At 40.0% G+C, this 26,758-nt stretch overlaps 1 protein-coding gene across 1 annotated transcript in view; it reads left to right on the plus strand.

Moving 5' to 3' along the window:
* Positions 1–26,758, plus strand: part of LOC113158125 (potassium/sodium hyperpolarization-activated cyclic nucleotide-gated channel 1) — a 56,662-nt gene that overhangs the window by 16,720 nt on the left and 13,184 nt on the right. The window contains exons 3-6 of the mRNA XM_026353828.1: positions 6,944–7,105; positions 15,963–16,181; positions 20,385–20,531; positions 22,739–22,979. Of these exons, the coding sequence (XP_026209613.1) occupies positions 6,944–7,105; positions 15,963–16,181; positions 20,385–20,531; positions 22,739–22,979 (769 nt within the window). The remainder of the gene's footprint in view (positions 1–6,943; positions 7,106–15,962; positions 16,182–20,384; positions 20,532–22,738; positions 22,980–26,758) is intronic.

Consider the following 26,758-nt stretch of genomic DNA (forward strand, 5'->3'; position numbering starts at 1 on the left):
TGGAATAATATTCAAAGTGAATGTTGGGAGAAGTGCGTCCTTGATGCAAACTGTGTTAGGAAGGATCCATCTTGCTGATGTTTACATGAGCACAGCAGGTCACACTGTGCAATCCAGTCAAATCCCTCCTGCTCTCACATGGGCACTAATCTTCCCTGACTGACTTCTTAGCACAGCAACGACTCAGGCTACAACACTCTTACTCTTTCTTCTTCTTCTTCCTATCTTTTATTAATATATTATTATTACTGCCTGCATCCTTGCAGTATATGCATGTTAGCAAATAAAGGGTGGCTTAAGTTAATAAATAGTGAAAATGAAAATTAAGTAAATAGGTTACTAAAAAAGCAGAAATGGAAAATTATCAATAAGTGGTCTCTTGATTGGTTCAACATTTTGAAGAACATATTTGTTTTCTTCCTGAGTGACTGTTGTTGAAACCAGAGCACAGCATCTTAGTATCTTAGATTAGCATTAACTACACTTTAGCTGCATCTACAAATTTAGGACATAGGAAAAAGAATAGCATCAGCCAGAATATATTAAATATTAGCCAGAAAGCAAACCGGTGTATATACAAAGATGACAAGCTTTAACCTCCATATGCAGGCAGGCAGAAAGTTTCTGCAATAGTGCAGCAGAGTTATTCCTCTTCTTTGGCTTTTGCCAAAGTCTTAACTCTAAACATGGTAGACTTGGATATCAAATAATAATAACAACTCATACTTATGTGGTCTTTGTTAATATTTGACAGAGCTGGGAATGTTCTGGGTTAAAGCAGCTTTGGGCAGATGTTGCATGTGTGCAGCCTCTCCATTACCTCCCTGTTATCTGGCACTTTGTCTTTTGCCTTCTGTCCATCAGCTCTCCATCATAGACTAACTGAGGACTCTGATTTAATTCCTGGAATGATGCTGTCAAACTGTGCTGAAACAGACTTGCATAACCAGACAATTAAAGGGAAATTTGGGTCATTTGGGAAAACAGTTGTTCTTGAAACTACTGGCATGTTTCTGAACAATATGTCCAAACTCACTGCATTCTCAGCTGTTTTCTCACTGCATTGACGAGTAATTGATGCATTGTTATTGATGTCTGAACTACATTACTGCTTGCATTTGGAGATGTCATGTATGCATGTTTTCTTAGAGCTGAGCTGATGTTGTTATTTTGTTACCACTGCTCGGGTTACAGGTACAAATCAATAGAACATTCAACCTCCTCCTCATCCATAAATGCATTTACTTGTTCCCCTGATGCACTGAGCCTTTCCCCACACAGGGCACACTTTTATAAACCTTAAAGAAAATAGAAAAATGTGCTTGAATTACTGTACACATTAAATCCTGCTGACATTCAGAATTATGTCCAAATGAGGACAAAAGCCTTAGTACACTGTGTGGACAATGCATCAAATTCCTGATAGTTGAGGTCACAAATGTAGTCTATGCAGAAAATATCATACATGTGACCCCTGTAGCTGTGTGAGCTTCGCTCCCAGAGGATGCTGCCTCTGCCAATGCAGCTCTGAATGGTAGAGCACAGATTAAGGCAGAACAGAAGTGTTGAGGTTATCACGCTCACACGACCAAAATAGATGCAGAGCGGGTGAGACAGCAGGCAAGGCAGCTAGGCTTGCGGAACAGTGTGATGTGCTTAGTGGAAGAACAAGAAGAATACTGCTGACAGACACAGAAATTATTGAAAACAGTGCAGACGAAGAGCAGTAGGAAGGAGGTAGTTGGGCAAAGGGAGTTTTAACTTTGAACTAACTAGTGAATGAACATCATCAAACTGCCTACCACACCTCAGTTTTTATAATCTTTTATTTCCTCATTGATAGCATAGGCACAATTTTAAGGTATTTATATTTTACTTAAGTAGTGTATCCATTTTATGTTGCTTTATACTTTAACCTCAGTACAACTTAGAGGGAAGTGCACGTATAATTGGGCGGAGATTCAAATTTTTAATCTCAGCTTATAAAATATAAAGCACTGTTTTGATTAAACTACATATACCAGGCAGTATATTACTGTACCACACTTTAAGATATTCAGTTAGCCTCAGTTTGACAATCTACTTAATTAATATGATGCTTCAGTGATTATAATCGCGGTACTGCTACTTTTCCTGGAAGAATCTCGGTACCATGTTATTCTTTGCTGAACATGTAAAAAAAAAAAAAGCAATCACCACCTCTTTAAGGTCTTCTCTGTTACATTAATAGATCACTATTTGTTTTCAGCCTGTGTAAAGGTCCAATCGATCACCACCTGCCTTTTAATTAAGTCTCTGGCTACAAATTACTGTTGGGCCTCATTACCTAAATGTACTGACTCTGTGCCAATGATCCAAAGCTTCTTTTTTTTTTTGCTGGAAAACGATTGTGGTGCAGTTTCCACACAGGGTTGATATGGTTTAGGGAGAACACTGCCGAAAAGATTTGCTCTTTTTCTGTAGTCATAACATATTGTAGAGATATACACATTGATTTGCTTGGATCAATAGGAGCCTGAAGCTCTGAAATAATTACTATAGAACACAATAGTAGCACATTACAGTCACATGAATTATAATTACGACCAGTAAGCTGCATTTTCTTCGGACTGAAAATGTGTATCCAGTATCGAGCAATCAAATTCATGACATACATTTTTATAAACAGAGAGCTTAGTGGCCCAAAGATGTGACACAAGAAGAAAATGCAAGACTTGTTAAACCCTAGTAAATTCCTATTAAATGCTAATATGATTTTTCAACTCCAAGTTCAACTGTAATTTTGTGATTAAGCAAAACCAAAAGAGATCCAAAAGGAGATTTACAAGACGAAAAGTTAAGCAGGAGAATTCCAGATTTTCCTGGAAGCAGTTTTGTCATCCTTCAATGTAATAGCCAGTGGTGGATTTAATCCCCTCAAATTAGTCCCTTGCTAATCCTCACTAACCTCAAACAGAGGTCACTCATGTCCAATTTGAAGATGCATAAAGAACACTTTGCAATTGTGTGTTCATGCTCGTTTCTCTCAGATTCAAAATTTAGCTTAAAGTACATACATTGACCTGACACTGCCAACATCTAAACCCAGTAAAAACACGTTCCATCATCTCTATGGCTTTTATACAAATTCGACTGTGCATACACATATGTTTGAGGATGCTAATATGGCAATTCTGGTACAAATTTAATCAATTCTATCTATTCTACCGTGCTGTACTATTGAATGGATGGGAAAGGTCCAAATGTGAATGGCTACTGTGCTGGCTGGACACAACCAGCGTGTGACCTTGTGCTACTATCGTTTCACATCTTGGCTGTTTGTCTCTACTGTATTAGAGGATTATGCTGAACTATGCCCCTGTCCACAGTCAAATTTAAGCTTGATGCACTTAAAACTAAGCCTATATTTTGCCAATGCCAGCCGAGAGTACTGGTGGGTGGTTTTGGCTCTTTGTCAGCGCTACCTATTTCCTGTTGTCATGCGGTTTATGAGCGCTTACAGTGGCAGAGAGGGAGCTGAATTAAAATCTTTCCAGTAGAGACAGAGATTGGTAGACTGTTTTGTTGTGTCTAACATTAGGAACATCCATTATCTATACAGCTTATCCTGTTAAGGGTCACAGGCACACAGGAGCCCATCCCAGCTGATGTTAGGCGTACACCCTAGACAGGTCGCCAGTTTATCACAGGGCTGACACACACAGACAGACGAGCATTCACACTCACATTCACACCTACTTGCAATTGGGAGTTATCAATAAACCTAACAAGCATGTTCAAGATCTTTTGAGTGCCCCTTTCATCCTGAGACACACTGGCACAGTGATGTGAAGCCTTACATCATCGCTGTACATCTTCAAAGCCAAGGATTTTATAGGGTAGATGCCTGTTCATTCTGTCATTTGCCATGCTGCTTAACGTAAAATAGTTTAATGCTAGTAAGACAAAGACTTTATTTTTTGACCTGGTTTGGTTTCCCTTACTGTACAGGTTTAACAGAACAGTGCCCATATGTTCCATCAATATTATTTGTGGCACAATCACCCTTTCATTTTCCTCCATGAGCCATCAGCGGATATCATAATCTCGTAAACACTCAGCCACAAAGCGGCTGAGTGATGATCCAGCATAAACATATTTGAAAGTTGTGGAAACGGGACTGTTAAGGATTTTCAGTTCTGACACATATCCTAAGCGTGACATAAGGCTGGCTCTCTAAAGTGGGAACATAGGCCCAGTTTAGATTTATTTATGGATGGTGAAATGTTTTTTTTTAGTATTTGTGTTAGTATGGTCCTTTCCCTTTTCCAGGCAGACCGGAACAAGACAAAGAGTCTGTGTACTCCCTATAAACTCTCACTCTCTACATCCCCCACTCTAACGCATCTATTATCATAAGAATTGTCTATTGTCTGGATACACAACATGATTTTCCATTTTTGTCCAGGTAGAGGGTATTTCATCATTGGGAACGATTGAAACAACGTGCTGCCCCAGTAGTTAAATTTGTCTTCATATATTCCTACGTCACAATGAAGGTTATCCTGTATAATCCTCTGGCCTGACCAGTCATCTACATTCAGAGCCTCTATTATTAAGAGCTCTAACAATAGATTTCTACCTCGTGGCGACCTGCTGCCAGTAGCAGACTTTTCAAACTGATGCTCCTGAAATACAAACCCAAACAAATCCAGCATTGTGTTAATGAGTTTCTACATCTTTCCTCTCTGGCCCCGGTGACTCAGCATGACCCAAAGGACACAGAGGCTTGCCAGCAAAGTGAAACGATCCCTGGTAAATTTCCTCAAACCTCTCTGCAACCTTCACCCACTCAAACACACACACTTCACCTTACCGTGCTGCTTTCCCCCAAAACGCACACCCCTATTCTCTCTATAGTTGTGTGTTTCGATTATGCGTTCTTTTAAAAGGAAAGTGCAGACAAGCAGTCAACCCTTTTCTATTTTTGCTTGGTGTGAATCATTTGCTATTCAAAGATGAAGCACACTTCCTGTTTTACAACCGTTTTGCATTCCTCCAGGAATATGTACCTTTAATAGTTACCTTCATCGCTTTCTGCCTTTGTTGCCGTCCCTCCCATTCTTACTTTGTGTGTTGTTCTCTCCTATTGTGTCATCAAACTGTGATGAACGTGAAGACAGAGCGAGAGAGAGTTCTGCTAAATTAAGAATAAAGACATAGGCAGCTGAAGAGATACTGGGTGCACTGAGACAGCCATCATGTAAGCTAGTAGCTAATTTTAGCCTTTCAGGGCAGTGCATTGTATCTCCCTGTGGAATAGTTGAACCATAGAGGGATCTGAGCATCAGCTCAGCCTCTTGTTCTCTCCTCTGTTCTGTGTGTGGACACTGTCCTTTATGCAGAAAGGTTATGGGACAGTCACAATGGACCTGGGTGGAGAGATGTGGATTCAAAGGGCTTTTAACACACCTGGGGTTCAGGGAGTTTTAACGGCAGATTTTTCACAGCAACACTGGTCCAGACATTATAATTAGGCTGTCTTTCTATACCGTGGTTTTAACAGTGTGTGAGCGAGGGCAGTATGTCGTTCCAATTTGCATTGTGATTGATATTTTGTTTTTTCGACGCATTTTGTAAGCCTGAAGTTGCAAAACAGAACTAAGGAGGGAAAAAAAGGGCAGATAACATCAAAATAAAGATTAATCTGGAGGTAAATATAGATTAAATACGCCATTATAATAAAAAAACATAACAAGAGGTACAGCTGCTCATTTAATCTCTCTCTCCAGTAAAACCTTTCAAAAGCTTATAATTCAATGTACTTTACATGTAGATTTATTTTGCCCCTGCAACTCTCTGTGCTTGTCTTTTACAGTCTTGCATCTTTTTATTTACGGTATTATTTCAAAAGCTACATTTCTCGAATTTTGAATTTGTATGATTAACTATGAAACTTTGAAATCCCATTCAAACGTTTATTACTAATGTTGAAAAACCTGAATGAAACAGGGTCATCGCTGTGTGTTTAAAATCTTACTTTCATAAGAATAAAGAATGAAGTGTCATTAGCTTAAAAATAGATAGCAATTGCCTACTACTTTTCATCTAATAAATTAGCAAACGCAACAGGTTTATTGTGCAGAACCAACCAATCAGCAGCCACCTTCTTTCCATATTTAACTTAATATTCAACTTTTTTATTGAGGGGAATTGAGCTTCAGTGTGAGGATGATGATTATGGAACAACTAACCTGGAAAGGGGTAATGGGTTTCTCATGTTAATGAGAAACTCTGAATTAGTGTCCCAGCCAACCAGGCGTGAGTCAATTCTCTTCGCTCAGATTCTGTGTAAATGAAACAGCTTCTCACTGCAGATACGGTTACTAACCCCTCTGATGACTTTCTATTCTGAAACCTCCCGCTCTGATTAAATAGCCACACCAGCAGCAACATTTGCCCCAGTGCTTGGCATTAAAACACATTTACTGGCTGATTAATGCAGATGTTGATTGTTTCCTCATCATTCAGAATTTTATTCTCCTCATTGACTCTGCATCACCTACTCTGTGCTGTATGTGTATATCCTCCACTGGTCAGTTTGTTTTGGAAAGCAGCCATGTTGAATTATAAGCAGTTCCCATCTCTGGGTGCAGAGATGCTCTCTCTCTTTCTCATATGCACACACACCCACCCACACACAAACACTAGCGGCAACCATATTCTCTGGTGGCCAAACAGGTACTCCATGCCCTCCACTTCAAAGGTGACTTTGTACTTTTTTTTTCTTCTTCTTCTTCCTTTTTTAAATACCAGCGCATGTGATGTTCAGAAACACTAACAGATCCAAATCCAAACAAATGTGCATGTCAGTCTCCAGAATTTGAAATGTACATTTTCACACAAAAAAGGAGATGTAGTTTAATTGAGGTCTCTTTCTCTCTCCTATTTTTCTCTTTGGCAGATTTTCCATATGACCTATGACCTGGCTAGTGCGGTGGTAAGAATATTTAATTTGATAGGGATGATGCTGCTTCTGTGTCATTGGGATGGCTGTCTCCAGTATCTGGTGCCTCTCCTCCAAGACTTCCCCCCTGACTGCTGGGTGTCCCTAAATGGTATGGTTGTAAGTATTACTCTTCTTTTCTTGTTTGTTATTTTGGTGAGAAATCAACCTCTTTCATCTGACTTTCATTTTCTGCTGCATCATCACTCACACAATAACACATAAAAACAGCAAAGCTTTCAAAAAACTAATTAAAAGAGAACAGAATTACAGAATTAAATACCTGTAAATGGAAAATCTGCAGAAAGAGAAACAATGCTGCTGCAACTTTCTCCATTTTCTTAGCCTCCTTGTTTCATAGTATATAAACAAATCACACCATCTGATTTTGGGGGATTTTTTGCTGTTTACACACCGCTAACTTAAATCACACTTGTATCTTGATAAACAAATTATTCTTATTATAAGTTGAAAATCTTTAGTAATGCAAATTATGTAATTTGCTCAGACCAAAACGATATAACAAGCGAAGATCATCAACCCATGTATTCAAAATCTCACTGAAAAAATATAAATCACAGGCTTATCTAAAGTGCATTACTTTCAACATAGCAACTCATAATGTGACTCCAAAGTTACCCCTGTGTCTGCATGCAGTCCCAACAACATCTGGGCATGCTACTGATGAGTCAGCGGATGTCTTCCTGGGGGATCTCCTCCCAGACGTGGGTCAGGGCATCAGTGTGCTCTTGAACAGTCTGTGGTGGTACTTGATGCACTGTTAAAGTAATGTCCCATTGATGCTAAATTGGATTTAGGTCAGGGGCATGTGAGGGCATCAATGCCTTCATCATCTAGGACATGCCCACACACAATGCCTGGCCACATAAGGCCTAGGGTGCTGTTGGCACAGAGCTCTGTGTGGCTCCTCCAAGGATATGCATCCCCAGACCATCACTGACCCACCATCAAACCAATCATGCTCTATGATGTTACAGGCAGCATAATGGATGCTGCACATATGGATGTGCCATCTAGGAGTAACTGGACTACCTGTGCAACGTGACTGAGCTGCAGCTACTGCCTCATGCTATGAGTAGTAAGAGAGAGCATTTCTCTGTGGTCACTTGCAAAACCATTCTTTTTGGGGGATGATTTTCCTTTTCCCCTTCATTAAACCTTTTGTCACTTTCATTTGTACCAAAGCAGGTGAAATTTATTAATACTTACTTGAGCTTTATAAATGGACAGATTAATATTACTGACGTTCATAACTAACTTGTTATACTGTGATGAATAAGTGTTCCCTTTAATATTTTCAAGCAGAATATATTTCCTCACATTTGTATATATAGATTCCCTCACACATGGCCTTTTCAAAAACTACTGGGATTTTCATACAGTATACTGCCTCGATGTCTTTCTCTGAGCTGGGGTCAAACGGACTGTGGTTGTTCCTCTCAAAGCGATGCGATAGTGTGGAAGTGTGCAAAAGCCCCCCTGGGTAATGCTGATTGTAAATGCTCGCCTAGGGAACTCTTCTGCCTTCTCATCTCCCTCTCTCTGACAAACATTTCTGTACTCCACATGCACACTGACTGCTCAGGGGCATCAGACTAGAGGTTCAAATGTCAGCTTTCCTCAACATCCTCTGTATCCCACTCTTCTTTTTACTTCAAGGCAATAAGTTGCCCAAGAGAGCCCAATACCAACTAGCATGTGTTATTCATCCAAACAGACATTATCTATCTCTGTTTGCACCAAAATGAATTTGCAGCGATACTATTTCCCACAAAACTGTCATGATTCATGCTTGCTAACTGTTCTGTATGCAAACGTGGGCAAACAGCTCATTATGTATACAGATTTTTAAAAACTTTCCTTTGATGAACAGCACTCCAGATTCATACTTATGAAAATGTCTTGGCAAGATGAAACTGAAGAATAATTTGTATGTGGTACATATTAACAACCTTACAAAAATATGCCACAGCTCCTCATAGATTTATAAATAAGGGTTCCAGTGACACCTTTTGACTGTAGCTGCTTGTTTACAGATTAGTTTACCTACAAAGAGTAAAGTATATATGTTGGAAAGGGACAATATTATAATATAAAAACACATTATACACATATACACGTAATGCATGAGTAGTCTTTCTGTGTTCAGATTTAAATAAACACACTTTTTGAAAGCTATTAGTAAATAGACAATTAATCACACAATTCTGCAATCAGTTAGGTATAATTGAGAAAACATCTTGTTTCATCTTGTTAAACGCTTTCCGTTTGTGAGAAATTCAGATGCTTGTATACATTTACTGAAAACATCAATAGACCTCCATCAGAACAAATTCATGACAGAACGGAATTTCATAGCTTTTAATTATAATAATGCGAAAACTTAAAAGAAATGCATTTCAGAATTGTATTTCCTTATGTTCAAATACAATAAAGCTGAACAGATGCATTACATCACAAAAATGAAGATAAATCAGAAAGCAATCCGGAACTCAAACAATAGAAACACATTTTAATTCAGTTTTGAATTAATTTCGCGATTGCTTTACTGGTAAATTTACCTCCATTTTTCTGATGATTGAATTACTATCATTAGTGTGCAGAGCCTTCTTTTCAAGATAAGCAATTAATCCAAAATTACCTAAAACATTTGTCAGTTGCCACCCTAAATGAGACATATTGAATTCAAATGTGCTCTATCGGTTTGTGAGCTAATGCTGTTTTTCTGACTGTGATGTGGTAGAAAAGGCAATTTGTGGAATCTCTTCCCTGTGGATTCTTGCTGAAATAGAGGACTGTGTGCTGACTGTGGTCTCACAAATCCAAAGTGAAAAGCCCAACCCTCATTTGGGATCCCTCTTCTCACACCATCACAATGCATTAGCGTTCATAAGCTAAAAATCATGATATGTCTCCTTCTGTTTACTGCAGGTATAAAAACATAATGTGATTCTCTGGCCTGTCAGCAGAGACAGTCAAGTCAATGTTGCCTTCAGATGTTATGTCTTTCCGCTGCATTTGCTCAAGAGTGACAACTTTAAATTCTGATTTTCTTTTTTTTTTTATGCTGTTGCCTCATACTTTCTTTCTGTCATGCTGTGAGAAGAAGAGTGGGGCCAACAAGGACTGCAGATACTGCTGAGTGGTGCAGAACACAGTGTAGGGCTGTTATCTTCTTGACTAATGGCCTGAGAGTGGATTCTTACTCTTTAGAGGCTGCATTTACTTAATCACCAGACAAGATAATGCCGCTGTCACTGTTTTGGCTCAGGAAAAAGGGTGATGGGCTGTTGCTTTTGTCTGCATGTTGGGTATAAAGATGTGTGTGCAGCAGCATGTGTGTTTTGTGAGTGTATGTGTGCTTACTGTTTCCGTCCAGGCTCATATTAAGAGACAGACAGCTGAGCAGTAGCCTACTGAGGATTCATGTCTCAGAGAGAGTTAGGGGCAGACAGATCGGCAGACACTCTTGGTAGACATGCACACACACACACACACGTAGAAAGAAACCAGAAAGGCCTGGCTAACCATGCATAACCGCCCTTCAGCATCAGTCACTCTTCCTGGCCTCTTTCATCCCCGGACCACACACTGCTTCCCCGTCTCTTTCTTCCCAAACTCCTGAATGAGTCATTTCCAACAGCTGGGCTCAGTGCAGAGTTATGAATTAATCAAACTTTTTTACTCTGTACTTGAACCAGAGGGTGTACTGATTTCACCTGAGTGAAAAATAGGACTGCTCTGGCTGGACATTTTGCATACTTGCCAAAATTTCCGGGAGAATCAAGATGTCAAGCATATCTACAGCAGGGAAGCTAAAGACACACTCAACAACAATGATGCTGAGTTTTATAGTACTGTCACAGGAGCTTTAAAGATGAGTTTTGCTGCTAAAATCATTTTGATGAAAGAACACTCTTCATATGTTATATGTGGAAGCTATCATCACATGGAGAGAGCAGGCAGGTTGCTTCATGCTTAGTTGAACCTTTCTGATTGAAGGTGCGCTAATCAGTGAAAGTGGCGGGCACATACTTGGTTGCACATGATTGGACACCAAAGGCAAAGGAAAAGTGACCTCACTCATCAGAATGTTATTCTGGATGTTGAAATTTCATTAAGGGAAAGTAAAAAGAAAAGGTAATGATCTACCGAGCTTGAAATATTAAGTAATAAATTATGCATTAAAGAAAACAGAAGTATCAAATAGCACGTAACAATATGTTGGAGAAGGAGGAAAACCTACTGCTGAACCCACACCAGTGACTACAGCTGTAAAGTCAAATCATTTAATTGAAAAGGCAAAATTCGTCATTAATTTTAAGTCAAGTTATAGTAATATAAAAGGTGTAAAAACAATCATTACAACAACTTAAACTTATAACCCTGAGTTAAAAAAAGGGGGTGGTGGGGAACGTTCAGACGTTACAGTCTGGTACTCATGCAAGGCTGCAGATCCCTCAGTTAATGCCAATGTTTGCTATTTCTGTTCTATTCTTTTTAAAATATGAATAAAACATGAAGGATGCATGAGTGAAACAAGAAAATGAAAACAAAATATGACAAACTTTGGCCCCAAAACATATTCAAAATGTAAAATCTACATGTGCATACACATTCTTCAAGACTCTACAGTCTTTTTTTTCCATGAGAGAATGAAAGCAAATCTATTGTTTTAGGCTTTCATTATACAATTATGTTTCACTTAAACTGTTTAATCAACCTTGTGTTAGTGCTAGTGCTGTTGATGGCCAGTGCTGTCGTTTTCTGCCACACATTACATCCTGTCTCGTAGTTATTTGTCAGAACCAGCAACAACCAACGCCTCTGGGCCACACTGAACACCAGGACACTAGTGAATCAGTTGCCTTGCTCTTCACATAATCAGTTACAAGCTGTATCAGGGGACTGATGGAGACAAGATGTTGTGACAAATGAATTGAAAAGTTGTTAAATGTACACTTTCACCATCAAATGCTTGGCTCAGTCTATTCAATAAAACTTAAGTTGTTGATTGGAATACTTTGACAGTTGTGTAGGATGAGAATGGATTTAATGCATGCGATAATGACGGCTGTGAATTCACTTATCTGTTCTACTTAAACAATGGCAGAGCTGCTGAAAGAATATTGAATATTGAATGAATATTCAGGATCACTTGATTTGTGACTTCCAGTGCTTAATTATATTTAGAACTAATCTGGAGGAACTGAATTCATCTACTGTGTTAGCCACATTTATTCAAATTAAGGGTGTTATGGAGAATAGGAAAAAGGTAGAAACTGCATTTGCTGGAGAAAATGTCTTAACACTGCAATGACTCACTTCCCAAAGGACAGAAGGCTATGCGGCAAGAAATAACAGTTAAGTAACTCTGTCAATCTGTGAAAGTGTTGTCCTGGAAAAATATGATTATATCTGTCCTTTGATTACAACTGTAAACGGACAAAAGAAATTCAATATGTTCACAACAGCGCAGACTGATTCGATCTATATGTTTCACTCACACACACAGTCACTTATTTTGGCCAGCATGTGGGAAATTATTTCCACATTCAAATGTTTATCCATTGTCTTATATAGATGGGTTACATTGATGGATGTTCCTCCAGGCAATTCCTCAACATTCATCCATCGGTTTGCCACAGCACCTGCTCACCTACTCCTTTTCAGACCTACATCTGCAAACGCTTGCACCTCATGTTCCATATATAAACAAACGAGTTCAGAAATATGACATAAATATGGCAACGCAATGTGGCGTCAACTCCCAAGCCCTACATGACCTATATAATGCAAACAATATGCTTATGTGACAAGCTTATTATGCAGTGCAAAACATCTGAAAGAGCAGTGCAGGCAGTCTCTGTTTTATCTATTTATCTGTGCACTGAATACATTCAAGGACCAACAGAAAAAGGTGCAGTGAGTCACTCCTGCTTATCTGGCATCAACTGGAAAAAAACTACATTTCCCTGCTATTCCATGCATAAAAATATGTCAACACAAAGATTGTGCAGTGTTGCTCAATATACAGTGACCCACCATCTTAGCCACACACACACCCAAGGCCCATGACCTTGCAAATGGCATTTGTTCCAGTTGCATGGTTGGGTGCATTTGTTCTGTGTGTAAATAGATTATTTAATGTATGACTGTAAAATATTAAAATTTTCTGTATATAGTCACCACAAATATTTCCACTCTAGTGGATAATAGGCACACAAATTGTGGTTATTTGTTGCATTTGAAAGCAGTTTTTCGGTGGTTTGTTGGAGAGAAAAAAATAAATCTGCCAAGGCAAACAAACTGGACTCTATTTATATTAAAACTGGCAAGTATAATTACCACAAATTTTCTAATCAGTAATCAACATGAAGATGAGAATTGGTGAGTCATCCGGGGGAGATGATTAGCTGCAAATGTATCCATTTACTAATGATGAACAGTGTGGAGTCAAGCAGAACAGAGAATGGCATGACAAGTGGAGACACCAGCAGATGGACATGATGGGATGTACCATGTAAAGCTATGTCTAGAGATGAAGTAATTTCTAGGGGTTTTATATTTCTTTCATTGGCTGTTCCTTTTGGGGTGAGATGATCTGCACTTCTTCCCTGACAGGAGATGAAGCTATTGGAGCAGTCAGCAACTTCAGGGGGCTACAAGGCTTGTGCCATGGAGCTTTTCACAGATGAAGCCTCAACGGGCCTGTGCAGTAGCTCACTAGAGATTTTGCATACCCTCTGGGGGAAAAAAGCACATTTTCACATTTGACATGTACTGTATTAATGAGGAGTCTAAATCTTACTCTTAATCATCCTAAGGCTAAAGCTGCTGACTAAAAAATACCAATTGTTAAATGCAAAGGAGGTGGTAGTTGATTTTCACAGTGATTCTAAGTGATAATATAGATTGATTACTGAATCTGCATTAAGGCTCAGGGACAAAGTCATTTCTGGGCCAAAAAGCTCTTAAGGGCAAACACCGGAGTTTCTGTAGTTTGGAAGCGGTTATAATGAACGTGGGTGAACTCATTGAGATAGCAAAAATCCCAGAGCTAGAAAGCCCGCAGCTTGAGTAATGTCAGAGCAATACGCACAATAATACCACTGCTGCATATACAGTGAGACACTGCAATTAAGCAGAAAAACTGAAAGAAATCGACTTTCCACAGCAAATGAACCAGACTTTTACTCAGGCCTACAGTAAAACTGAAATATGCTGACGTCTATGATGTCTACATGTGTGTAAAGTACACAAAAGATTTTGTCAGTACTCTGCCCAAAGCTGACTCTTTGCTCTAGACAAATAATAATTGTCAATAATTATATTTTAGGAAAAGCATTAACAATAAGGAAAATATAATGAAAGCATAAAAATAGGCGGCAGATGTTGTGATATGTAATAAGAGTTGTCATAATATGTAATAAGAGTTGTCAGTCACATGTAAAGTGGAAATATTACACAAACAATGACTTTAATAATTTGCACTGTTCCTGATGTGTGTTATGGGCATCACACGACGCTGCCAGTGTGAGTTGTCCTTTAAGCTAAGTCTAAACAGACCGACACTCGTCATATGTCTCTTCTTTGTTATGTCTTTCTAACGTCATAGTGGGTAGACGAGTCATCCTAGTGCATTACATTAAGATGTTTTGGCAACCCTTTACAAAATGAATGAGGGGGCCAAAACATGACAGGTAGTGAGTGTAATTTTACTACATTACATGGAGCAGCTGGAGAGCATGTAGGTGGTTCGGCTGGTGGATAAGGTAGACCTAATTTCAGGTCAGTTGTACCAACAGGAATAAATATAGCATATAGCTGTTTTTTCATTTTAACATTGCAACGCTAAAACATACATAATCTGAGCCATGCAGGACGAAGGAAGTGGTTTTCTTACATTGTTTGACGATATGACAAGCCCACATTATCATAATCCATCTATGCCATCAGCCTTAGTGCAGTGTGGTTACATCTCTGTTTGTTTCCCAGTTTGCAGCAACCAATCAGGTTTTTTCAAACTTAGTCTGAGTAATGACTAGTCAACAATGAAATAGCTTCCCATAAACACAGCTGGATGCATCATTGGATAATAGGGACCTCGTGTGCTCATGATGTTACTGTGCAGTAACATCACATCTTGTGCGCAGTTAAAGGCACAAAAGATGACGCGACTTTGTGAGGAACTCATGCTGTGAAGGGTAAAATGAATGACTCTCCCCCAGTGCAAATCACTTCCCTTCATTTGATAAGAAAAAAAAAAAAATCCCGCGAGTCATTCATAACTGATTCACTACATTTTTATCCAGAAAGATTCCACCCTCAAGCTAAGATGTTACATGACTGTTAGCTCTGAATCGTGTGTGGTGTGTTGTGAGCTATGGTTCTCTTCCTCCCAGCTCGGCATTTTTGTCTGCAGCCTCTAACACACTGAATCCCATTACAACACTTGTGAAAATCCAACCTGAGAGAGAAAGAACACAATCCAGCCAGTGCTTCCCTCCTCACTCTGTGCGTCTTGCTGTGAAGGATGCTCTAGGCTTTAAGGGAAACGATGCCTCAGACTTCTGTAAATAATGCAAGACTGGGCTTTTTTGGAGCACTTGCAAACAACCCTTTAGCAAATGGGAAAATGAATAAGGCCAGGTACATCGAGGCAGAGAGAGCACAGAGGGAAAATAACATGAAGTGTTGAAAGGCTGAAGACTCAGGAGAAAGTGAAATAGAAAGGTACAAAGTTCAGTCACTCAGTCAGGGCATTAGGCTCTGAGCCATGAAGAGTATGCTGACAGAATGTTTGGAAGAGGTTCAGTGATCCATCAAAGGAAAGCCTGTCTTTCCATCCTGCCTGCTGGAGAGCCTTCCCTTCTTGTCTTGCCTTGCAGTAACTCCCTCCACCCCCTTTTCTGTCTCTCCCTTCCACCCTCTCTCTCTCTCTCTCTCTTTGCAGAATGTTTCCTGGGGTAAGCAATACTCTTATGCCCTCTTCAAAGCCATGAGCCACATGCTGTGCATTGGGTATGGTGCCCGGGCCCCCGTCAGCATGTCTGACCTGTGGATCACCATGCTGAGTATGATTGTAGGCGCCACGTGCTACGCCATGTTTGTAGGCCATGCTACGGCTCTAATCCAATCACTGGATTCCTCACGCAGGCAATACCAAGAGAAGGTAAGGAGCAGTGACACACATTATAATACACGCAATTGAAGGAAAAGTTCAGATTTGCATGATTAACGTAACGTTAGATGTCAGTAAGTTTAAAATAATCCTTCAAAAAAGGAAAGTACATCTTATGACAGGCTAATGTTTTGCTGTTTCAAAGGTAAGTAGTGCTAATTACCACTGGGATGGTCTTTAAGTCTTAATCTGGGGGTTTTGCTCTGTCCGACTGTCTGCTCATCCTGCTCATTTGAGCTAGACTTACATAAATTAGATCTTCTCTCAGTGGCCCTGTGGACCAATGGCCTGAGTTCTCACAGATCACAATATCCGGGTGATGACTAGGAAAGAGGATTTTCTCTGTCCAAGCAGATGACATAAGGCCAGCGGGGTGAGAAGGTCTGTGACATGACCAGACCAGCTCATTGTCTATATGCAGCCAATGAACACGTTTTAATCTTTCCACCCATTTCAGTCCCTCTTACTTTTTTTTTTTTTTTTTTTTTGCATGAAGGGTGATTATCCATCATTTCAGCCGAGCCACCATCTGTGGTCCCTCTGAGGGGTCTGGGCAATTCCCAGAACACGAGGCCTTGCCTGATGCACTGCGTGCTCACACGCAAGAACCAGAGTTGAACTCCCAAACTTATCCTGTGCTTAGACTGCAGAATGCCGTGTACATATACCAGTGTAGTGAATGAGATAAGAGTCCTCTGTGCTACTGTATATCACAGTTTGCTTTAGAACAAAGTTAAAATCAAAATGAAGCACTGACCTAACAGTAACAAGAAGGATGTAACCTTGGACAGACTTTTAATTTGCATTTGAATTAATTTAAAGAAGCCGAGTTGAAAAGAACAATGAACAGAAACTTCAGATTAGATTAGATTGAGATTAAACGCCTGACTAATCATTCCAACTATACAGAAAATTAGTTGATAATAAAATAATCATAGTTGTTCCACCCTTAAACACATTCACTAAGGCAAACTGGACTAATGCACAAGGTCCAGTGAATTATTCTGTGTGAGGTAACAGTAATTCTGATCACAGCATCAGCAGAGTCACCTTGGCTTAAATACCAGATCATTAATTTAATTTATACAATGACTTGGCAGTTATCATTTCATTCCAAAGCGATGGCCTGACCTTGCTAGCCCCACCGGCCAATGTAATCAGGACAAAAAAACACCCCTCTGTGTATTCATAGCTACTTTACGTGGCACTTTTCAATTCAAAATTAATCATTGAACACAATCAGCCAGCTCAAGAATAACTACTGGGGTATCATTATGGTACAAAGCCATGCACAAGTCACAATTTAAGAAAGCCTAAATCATAAAAAACTGTAAAACACTACTAATCTAATCAGCTACAGTAGTTAACTTCAATGAGACGTCTGGAATACTAATCATTTAATTTCATACAATCTGACAGAAAGAATTTCATCCTCACACTAATCATCAACAGGTCGGCTCAGTAAGATAGGTGTTGATCTACACAGAACTGACAGCAGATCAGAAAAAGTCAATGCAGTACAGATTCAGGACAAAAAGACGCTGATGTGGAGGGACAGAGCAGTGTCAGGAAAACACCTTAGAGCCAAACTAAAATCTTTTTGCCAGGTACACATTTGATTCACAGTATTGAGCTGATTCCTTCATAAGCAGGTATTGAAGCACAATTGGAAATAGAATTTTATGATTGATCACGAACAGCTAGATACGTAGTTGTCACAGCACATTCATACACAAAAAATAAATGACAGCAGGTCGCCCACAGCAAACAAGTCAGCCGTTCAAAGTCACTGTTTAAATTAGGGACATGTCTTTTGCTCAGTATGTGATGTACATCTGCTTCACAGCAAATCTGCTTAATCTACATCCTACTTTATCCTTTCAACATCCCTCCAGGCATCAAACTGACAGCTTTGAGGCTGTGAATGCCATGTTCATGGTAACAGAGCCCCAGTGTGTGTAGCCAGATTCAGTTCGGGCAGATTTGCTGCATGGCTGTGCATAGCAGTGGAGCAGGCTGAGGAGCAGCAGGGATGGGTTCAGGGTGCTCAGCCTCTAGTCATTACATCTATCACTGCCACAGCTGGGGACTTGGAAACAAGGATGGAAAAATGGATATGGGTGCGAGGTTAGAAGTAAGCTAAGGACAGAGGATGTTTATGAGAAGGATAAGATGAGGATGTAGAACGATTGTTGTAGGCTCAACTTAAATTACAAAACTCAGAATCCTTAAAAGACCTATTTTAACTTTGTCTTAAAAAGAGGAAGGCCGTCATTTAAAAAGAAAAGAAATATGCTAAGAGAAAAATATAGAGGAAACGAGGAATCAAAGAAATAGTGTGAGGGAGAGGAAGGAAATGAGGTTGTAAAGCATGTATGATCTCAACACATGCCTGCTGTGTGGCCCTCTCGCTGCTGAATCACTGTAAGCCAGCATACAGCTGTGTGTCATTCAGCAGTTGAGTTATTCTTTAAGACATGTCCAAGCTGTGACTCATTTCATATACAGGATTTTCAATCTAGTGTCTGCCTAACCTAGCTACTAGCTGGTTAAGTAGAGATAATGTTATGACTAACCATCATAAACTATCAATAAAATATGAATAGCAAAGTATTACAAGTTTGTCTCAATGTAAATGTAGGACTGAAGGGCCCTATTGCTAGAGTGAGAAAGAGTGAGAGAAATCTACACAGTATTAATATAAATTGGTCCATTAGAAAGTAATAAATGGACAATTTCTCAGGGAAATCAGAAATTAGGATTTATGTGGAACTCTAAATTACATCATTAATAAGATGAAAACTTGACATGAATCTGCAGGTGGAGGCCACACACCCACCTCGAGTTTAAGAGACAGCATGTCATTCTCATTGCCACCCCTGAATGACTCTGTGCTCCACTTGGCCTCCTCAGTCTTTGTTGAGTCACTGCAGATGCTCTCCAACTTCCACTGTGTCTTCTACTAATGAATTTCCCGCAAACAAAGCCCTGGCCCCTTATCATCTTTCTGCAGCCGGGAGACAAATCAATGAGGGGGGTATTGTGACTCAAGTGCCTTCTCACTCATTGACAAATTTCATTTTGTGAGCAATGCTGGACCAGGCAACCTCATAGCTGCTGCTGGCTCTCACCTGCTGCTCTACTGTGATTAGCAGCAGCAGTGTGAGAGAGTTTATTTTCACGTGTCAGGATCTCAGACACACTGGGAAGATCAAGTTCACCTCTCTGTCTGTGAGGAAACGGAGACTGATCAAGACTGATGAGCTGAAGCTGAAGTATTTCTTATTCTCACATGTGGAATATGTTAACGTGGGCAGAATATTAAGTCCCACTAAAATCAAATTAATTAGAAGAAACCAGACAGTTCTCACATCTTAGTTATTGGCAGCAGTACACAAATGGAAAAGTCCTCTGTCCAGTCATGCTTGTGCAGTAAGAAAAAAGTCACAGGCCATCTGGCTTTCTGATACTGAGGCCACAAAACAATTCACCCTGCCTCAGTAAAAGTATTCATAAACTAAAGCAGTTAAAATACGTACCATTACTCCTTTTGTATAGACAAAGCAACGGAGAGTTAAAGAAAAACCCTGTTGCCTCAAATTCTTGGCACGCGGTAACAATAAATAAATACTGTTACTCAATACTACTCCTGTTCTCAGAGTTAAAGAAATCTCCCCAAAAAATATTCCAGGGAAATCAAGCAAATAATTATCACTTCATCAGTCATGTAATACCCCACCATCTGCTATTCTATGCAGGTCTTAAATCTCTTCAGGATATCAGGTATACCTTGCTAGCTCACATTAGATCATAGCTTGGTTGCCTATTAGGACTGGGCTTACGGCACGGGTGAGATAATTGCAACTGCTACCTTGCTCTGACATAGCTGCGGGCCTGTACTTGTACCTACTTTGCTTCACCACCTGCCTCTCTCGTTCTTACTCTACCTCCCCACACACAGAACCAGGACATGGCACTCTGACTATGTGAGAGCACGGCCTGTTCTCAATACAGAGACTCTAATACACACTCTGCACAGATCACATTTTTGTGCAGCTTTGCGGTTTGTTCAAGGTGTACTTTGAAAACATCTGCTTGGTATTAACTCTGTCGTTAGAACAGTCGGTATTCCACATGTTTGTTTTGCAACTTTTCACTGATATTTATATGCATGTGATTTCTTTGTCTTTACAGTACAAGCAAGTCGAGCAATACATGTCTTTTCACAAGCTTCCAGCAGACATGCGACAGAAAATTCATGACTACTATGAACACCGCTACCAAGGCAAAATTTTTGATGAGGACAACATCCTTAGTGAACTCAACGACCCGCTCAAAGAGGTGAGACAACTTCTCCCTTAAGACCCTGAGTGAATTTAAGCATTGGCTCTTTCGGAAGCTCATTCACTTCTGAATCTTCAGAGACCATGTTTCTGTTTGAAGTTTTATTTTTGGAGCTGGTAAAAAAAAAAAAATACACACATCTAAAATAATATTAACAATTTTAAAAACCCTGACAGGTAAGCTGTCACACCGAGGTTTTAGTTTGAGAACATGAATGAGTTTCGATGTGTTGACTGGAGATGGAGATTGAATTTTAATTTCGTACCTTTAAATGTGCAGCACGTGAAACTGAAATACCAACACCTGTCATCTCCTCTTAGAAGGTCAGGGAGAAAAACAGCAAAACGGATTCTCCTCAGTATCTTGGGTGAACCCACACTGAGCAACTGTCAACACATGAAAATGTTCTGTGCCAAAGCATTGCCTGCATCTCACTTTGACAAACTGTTGTTACATTTACAAATATATGAGAAGGACTACTGAAGTCTATTCAATAACCAGTTTCTACATTTCTGGCTCACCTCCACACATTAGCACATTACGTGCAGGGGTAATTATGCACAGGGATATGCTAGAGGAGAGGAATAAAAGGCATAGCAAGCAAAGCAATCGTGACCATCTCTCATGTAGCCCCATTAAGTCACCTTCTAGAGTCCAATGCTAAGGCATGGGGAGTTGCTGCACGGTTGCAGAAGCTCACAGGGAGGTGCAGGGATTTAAAAGTATGTATTACAACACAGAAAATCCCACAGGCTTAGTTTCACCGTGCATAGCAAGCAAAGTTAAAATCTGCACGGAGACAGTGTCGCACAGTGAAAGTTATGCCCACAGGGCCAACAAATAAAAACAAGCTGAGTTGTACCAGGTCGAGCAAAGCAGGACGTGTAAACTAGCTTAACCCACCATTTCACTTTATAACAGATCTTAAGGTATGTCTAGTATTACAACAGGTATAGGAGCTTATTTAGATTAATTCAGAAACTAAGGCCAAGGCCCACACAAGTATTCGTCCCCATGGCTCATTTTCATTTTTCCAAAAGCCCTAGCTCATCAAGAGAAAGATGTGATTTGGTATTTAGTAACTGCATTGACATTTTTACACTGTGTAAAATCTAAAATAAATGTAATTGTATTGTATATAAGTGCCACTTGGCATTGCAGTGCCACTAAATGCTCCCTTCAGCATAGATCCAGCTGTTGTTATTGCCAGTTAACCCCACCTATCATTTCTTCTTTCCTTAAACAACTTTTATAGTAAAAAAAAAAAATTACTTACTTTCACAGAGTTGCTAATGACACCTTCTCAGATGAGATTGCTTTTGTCAGCTCTTATTTTATGCTCCAAGATCCAACAACTGATTGTTAGCTGCCAAAAAGCTGTTTTTTTAAATAACCTCTGCTATAAAGTAGGTAAATCTGATGTACAAGACATAAACAAATACAAGCGTGTGTTGTACTATTCATGCTATTCTCTCGGTCCCTCTACTCGCTTTATTGTCTTCCGTCTCACTGACTCTTATTCTCCGCCATATGACAAATCTTTAAATAGGCATAGCCAAAGATTGTTTCCCCAAGAGAACTCCTGGCTGGGCGTGAAAACTGCTTACTATCTAATTCATTAGTTCTGGTGCATGATTGAGGTTAGAGCCCTGTGGCATTAGCTGACACCAGCATCTGAGGCTGAGCTAACATCTTTTTGCGGCACCCTCATCTTGCTAGTGAGTGTCCCAGAGATCGGTTATCTTTTTGTTAATGTCCTGTTGTCACTGGTAGAGAGTTATCCCTCATGGTGGGTCAACAACATATTGCCACAGATGCCAAGTGCTCCAGCTTTCCATCTGCACAGCAACAGAGATGTGTGGGTAAACACACAACAAGCTCCTAATCTCCTGCTGGGTCTGAGGGGACAGGATGAGACCAGAGAGATGGCCTGCAGCCGACACCAGAGGGCAAACTCATCAGGATCTGACTTGTGTGCCAAAAAGTTTCTCCTCAGGAGTGAGGGGAAGTGCTTTAGAAGTATTAGGGATAAAGCAGCAATATGCATCCAATTCATTTATGCTTGCACAGAAAAGCAGCAGAGACAGATGATTTGTGGTGGTGCTCTTTGTCATTCTATACTTAATTTTTAGTAGGTGGTGATTTGTGAATTTTTTATGACATTACCTTATCTGTTTGATCACCACTTTGTTTTCCTCCACCAGGAAATTGTCAACTTCAATTGCCGGAAGCTTGTGGCCACCATGCCGCTCTTCGCCAACGCAGATCCCAACTTTGTGACGGGGATGCTGAGCAAGCTGAAGTTTGAGGTCTTTCAACCCAACGACTACATCATCCGAGAGGGCACAGTCGGGAAGAAGATGTACTTTATTCAGCATGGTGTTGCAAGCGTCATCACCAAGTTCAATAAGGAGATGAAGCTGACTGATGGATCCTACTTTGGAGGTAAGACCAAAAATGTAATTACATTTTAAATACATGAGCTACATGAGTTAGGTACTGTATATAATGTATATTCCAGTCATACATTCATTCCTACAGTATGTTCATGCAGTTATTAAATCAAATATGAGCCTAGCCTGAGGTCTTATTTTTGATGCCGTTTGAAGTCGAGTTATTGTGGATGGTGATTCTCATTAACCAGTGTTGGGCATTAGTCAGCTTCCGCAGTTATATAACGGCTCATCTGGTTGTTGGAGTAGGCTAAGGCATGTCTTAGGACACACAGAGGTTCCTCCCCCACCCTCACACAGATATACACATGCATGAACACTGCCCCTCCATATGGTCCTGCTTCATATATGAGGCACTAACAAGAGCCTCTACTGTAGGTGTTCATTTTGTTGAATATCATAGATATACCCTCATTCTGTTCTCTGCTGCGCTTTCATTCTTTTTCTTTGTCTCTGTATACAACATTCTGGATATCATGAATGTTTTAAATGTCAATTGTAATTTCATTGCATGTTGTTTACTCTGACAAAATCTGCAGGCAGGGGTTCTTATGTCTTGAACGTGAAAGCAAAGCAAAGTTTCCTATTTTAGAGATTCTTGCATATTTTATCTTATCAGTTATCCCCACTATGGAAGGAGGCTGAGAAATCTAAAAATACCTTCACTTTGGTGTGCCGGCTGCATACAGTTGTTGTTTCACAAGCAAACTAAATCCAAAAAAAAAAAAAAAAAAGAAGAAATAAGTTGTCTTTTTTCCTGCTCAAACCACAGAATTACCATCATACCCCCTTGCATCATGCCACTCAGTTTGCAAAGTTGCTTGCTTTAAATAATAGATATAGCCAGAAGAGGGGAGCATTTTATCTTCAGCACACAGTAGACATGTCATATAGTAAGACATGTAACAGCTGCAGTGCAGCAGAACATCTCATTCAAACATTCTGTAGCTTCTAATCACAGTGGCACAAAAAGTAGTTGTTGTTTGTGACAAAAAAGAGAAGAAACTACCAGTAATTGAACTGAATACTACATAATTGAGATAGTGGACATTTATATCACAGTGTATCAGTGTTGTTCGTTTAGTTTTGTTTATTTTTGTCATGACTGGACCATTTTATGTTTATTTTTAGACTTGTTGTTATAAGGTTAAAACCATTAGGTATAGATAGCAAGCTTTACTGTAGGAGATAGTACTAGACTGTTTTATAACAGGGGCCCAACAAACTGAAAATGTGTAAAACAGTTAGTACACTTTCTAGTTTTGTCCAAAACATGTTGTGTAATACCAAACATAAATTCAATTTGTTTTGTCTTTGTTGTCTGGTGTTCTCTGACCTTCTGCAAAGATTTCTAAATAGGAGCTAAGTCCATATTAATTCTACCGTCAGTAGAAGAACATGCATGTAAGATCATGTGGAACATAGAGAAGTTGTCTTTTTAATGAATCATTTAATTCTTTTAATTAATAGACATGCATTTTATCTGTCCAAATAATAAAAAACGCACTGCTCATTTTGCTGTGCTGTGTTGATGCCTGGCCACCTGCTGTTGCCTTCTGCCCAGCTGGTATTTTTATCCGTTTGTATGACATTAGTAGATGAGCCCTGAGTTGGGAGCAGCTGGTTGTGCCAGGCACCTCACTCTTCCCCCTGTTCTCCAATGATTCACATTCTCCTTACAACCAGGCCAAACTGCAGCCAGAATGAGGAATCACTGAGGGGGACCAAGAAAGAAACAGAAGACGGGGAGAGCGAGTAACAGAACCAAGCCCAGGCACAGGAAACTATTAGCATAGTAATGAGAAAGACATCTATGAGGACAGTAGGTCACAAAGCAGCTTCAACCACGGTCAATGCCACATCTGCATACTCAAAAAGTATCATAGTAATCACTCCTGAGCCTCTGTGAATGGGATTACATATTGGTACCACAGCACTATAGTGAAATCAAGCTGAGGCTGTGGGACTAATAGAGTATAATGCTAGGACAACGAGAGACAGTGGGTTAAAGTCCCTATTGAGCTTGAAAATCTTACTCATAGGGGACTCTATTTCCTCACTCCCAGTCATGGAGGGGAGAAGGGGTAGGGGAGCTGGTTGCCATGAGAGTGTATGACACATGAAGTGATGGCAAATTATCCCCAATTCTCCAGGGGCAATGGTGATGCTTTGTGACACGGCAACAGACACGTGTCAAACCACATCATGCAAAGTGTTCACAAGGACCAGCCTTACACTCACACACACACACGATCTTTGAGGTGACACTGCTAATATTTCCCTTACAGGTTTAGATATCTGCCTAAACTAGGGTGAAAATTCTGTCTTTTATGAACAGTCCTCCTTTATGTTAGTTTTCATCCACAACAAGAACTGTGCAGGTAGGCACAAAGAGATGGGTCCATAGTTGAACATTTTATATTTATGACTGTACACTGGAGAATATAGCTGAATGCAGTGGATGTAAACACAACCTAAAAATACACTTTCCTGCTCAGTGTCAGGTCAGTGTCAGCATGGTGCTATCATGTTCTCAATCACTCGTTTCAAACTAGTGGTGAGTGCAGTATGACAGAGTGAATTAGCACAGTTGGAAAGTGCTATTCCAACTGACAGAAGCAAAATAAAAGTTTTGTTTCTCTCTCTCCACTGTTGAAACCAGTGTAAGGTCTAGCAATGCTCACCTCATTGACGTTTCTCAGAATAAACAGAGCTTTCCCCAGATGAATAATCACATCCACCCATTTATCTATCAGCTATGTCGAGTTGTTGAGGGGGAGGGAACAATTCAAGATCAAGATTTTGTAGAAGCAAAGTATGATTTCTGTGGACCATATGGTGCTCAAGCTGTTAAGCTTTCTTGCAGCTTAAGGGAAGCAACGTCTTGACACTCTGGTACCTTCTGCTGGATGGCAAAAGGGTTTAGAGGCTGCAGCCTGTCCTTCACCATGTTGAGGACCTTGTGGATGCACTGTGTTGGATAGTTTTTTTTTTTTTTATAGAGTGCTGGTAATCTTTTCTGCTGTGCTCACTCTTCGCTGTAGGGTCTTATAAGCAGAGTCTGTGCAGTTTCCAAACCAGACAGTAAATGCAAGGAGTCAGGAGGCTGTCAGTAGTGAATGAAGGGCGATGGGTGTAGGGAGGCTAACCTTTTTAGGGCAAAGCTGTATGTCGAGACATTGCCGAGCTTTCTTGGACAATGCTGTCCCATGATGTGAGGTTCTTGAGAGGTCTTCTGGGAACTCTCGGAAGCTTTGTGCATTTTACTGTTACATCTTCTCCACAGCACTTACTGATGGTTTCTGGTGTGTGGTTTGCATCACAACTGTACTTGGTCTTCCACTTAGGGCCAATGCACAGTATGGTGATGTGGATAGTTGTAGAAGTCTGTATGCTGAACTTAGCATGAAAGATACTGTGAGCTGAATGTGGTGGAGATGGAGATACGTTTTGGGTGCATTCCATACAACTGTGTAAACGTCCAGTGTATTTCCTCCTCTTCTAGCAAACCTGACATGTTGACAGTCAGTCAGTCACCAGCCATGCTTATCTGTTTGAGTGTTGCTATGCTGTTGATCACTAATGCATCTGCTGTGTTACACCCCACAACAGGTAGACAGTGCTAAACTATTCATCGCCCTGGGGTTGCTATTTGAATGAAATAAAAAAATAAGTTAAAATTATGTATTGATTAGTGAAATGCGCAAGTGCTGCTCTTGCATCTGTATAAACAATAATGCATTAAGAATGGCATCAATCTTTGTTCATCTT

Source organism: Anabas testudineus, chromosome 12, assembly GCF_900324465.2.
Source record: "Anabas testudineus chromosome 12, fAnaTes1.2, whole genome shotgun sequence".
NCBI lineage: Eukaryota > Metazoa > Chordata > Actinopteri > Anabantiformes > Anabantidae > Anabas > Anabas testudineus.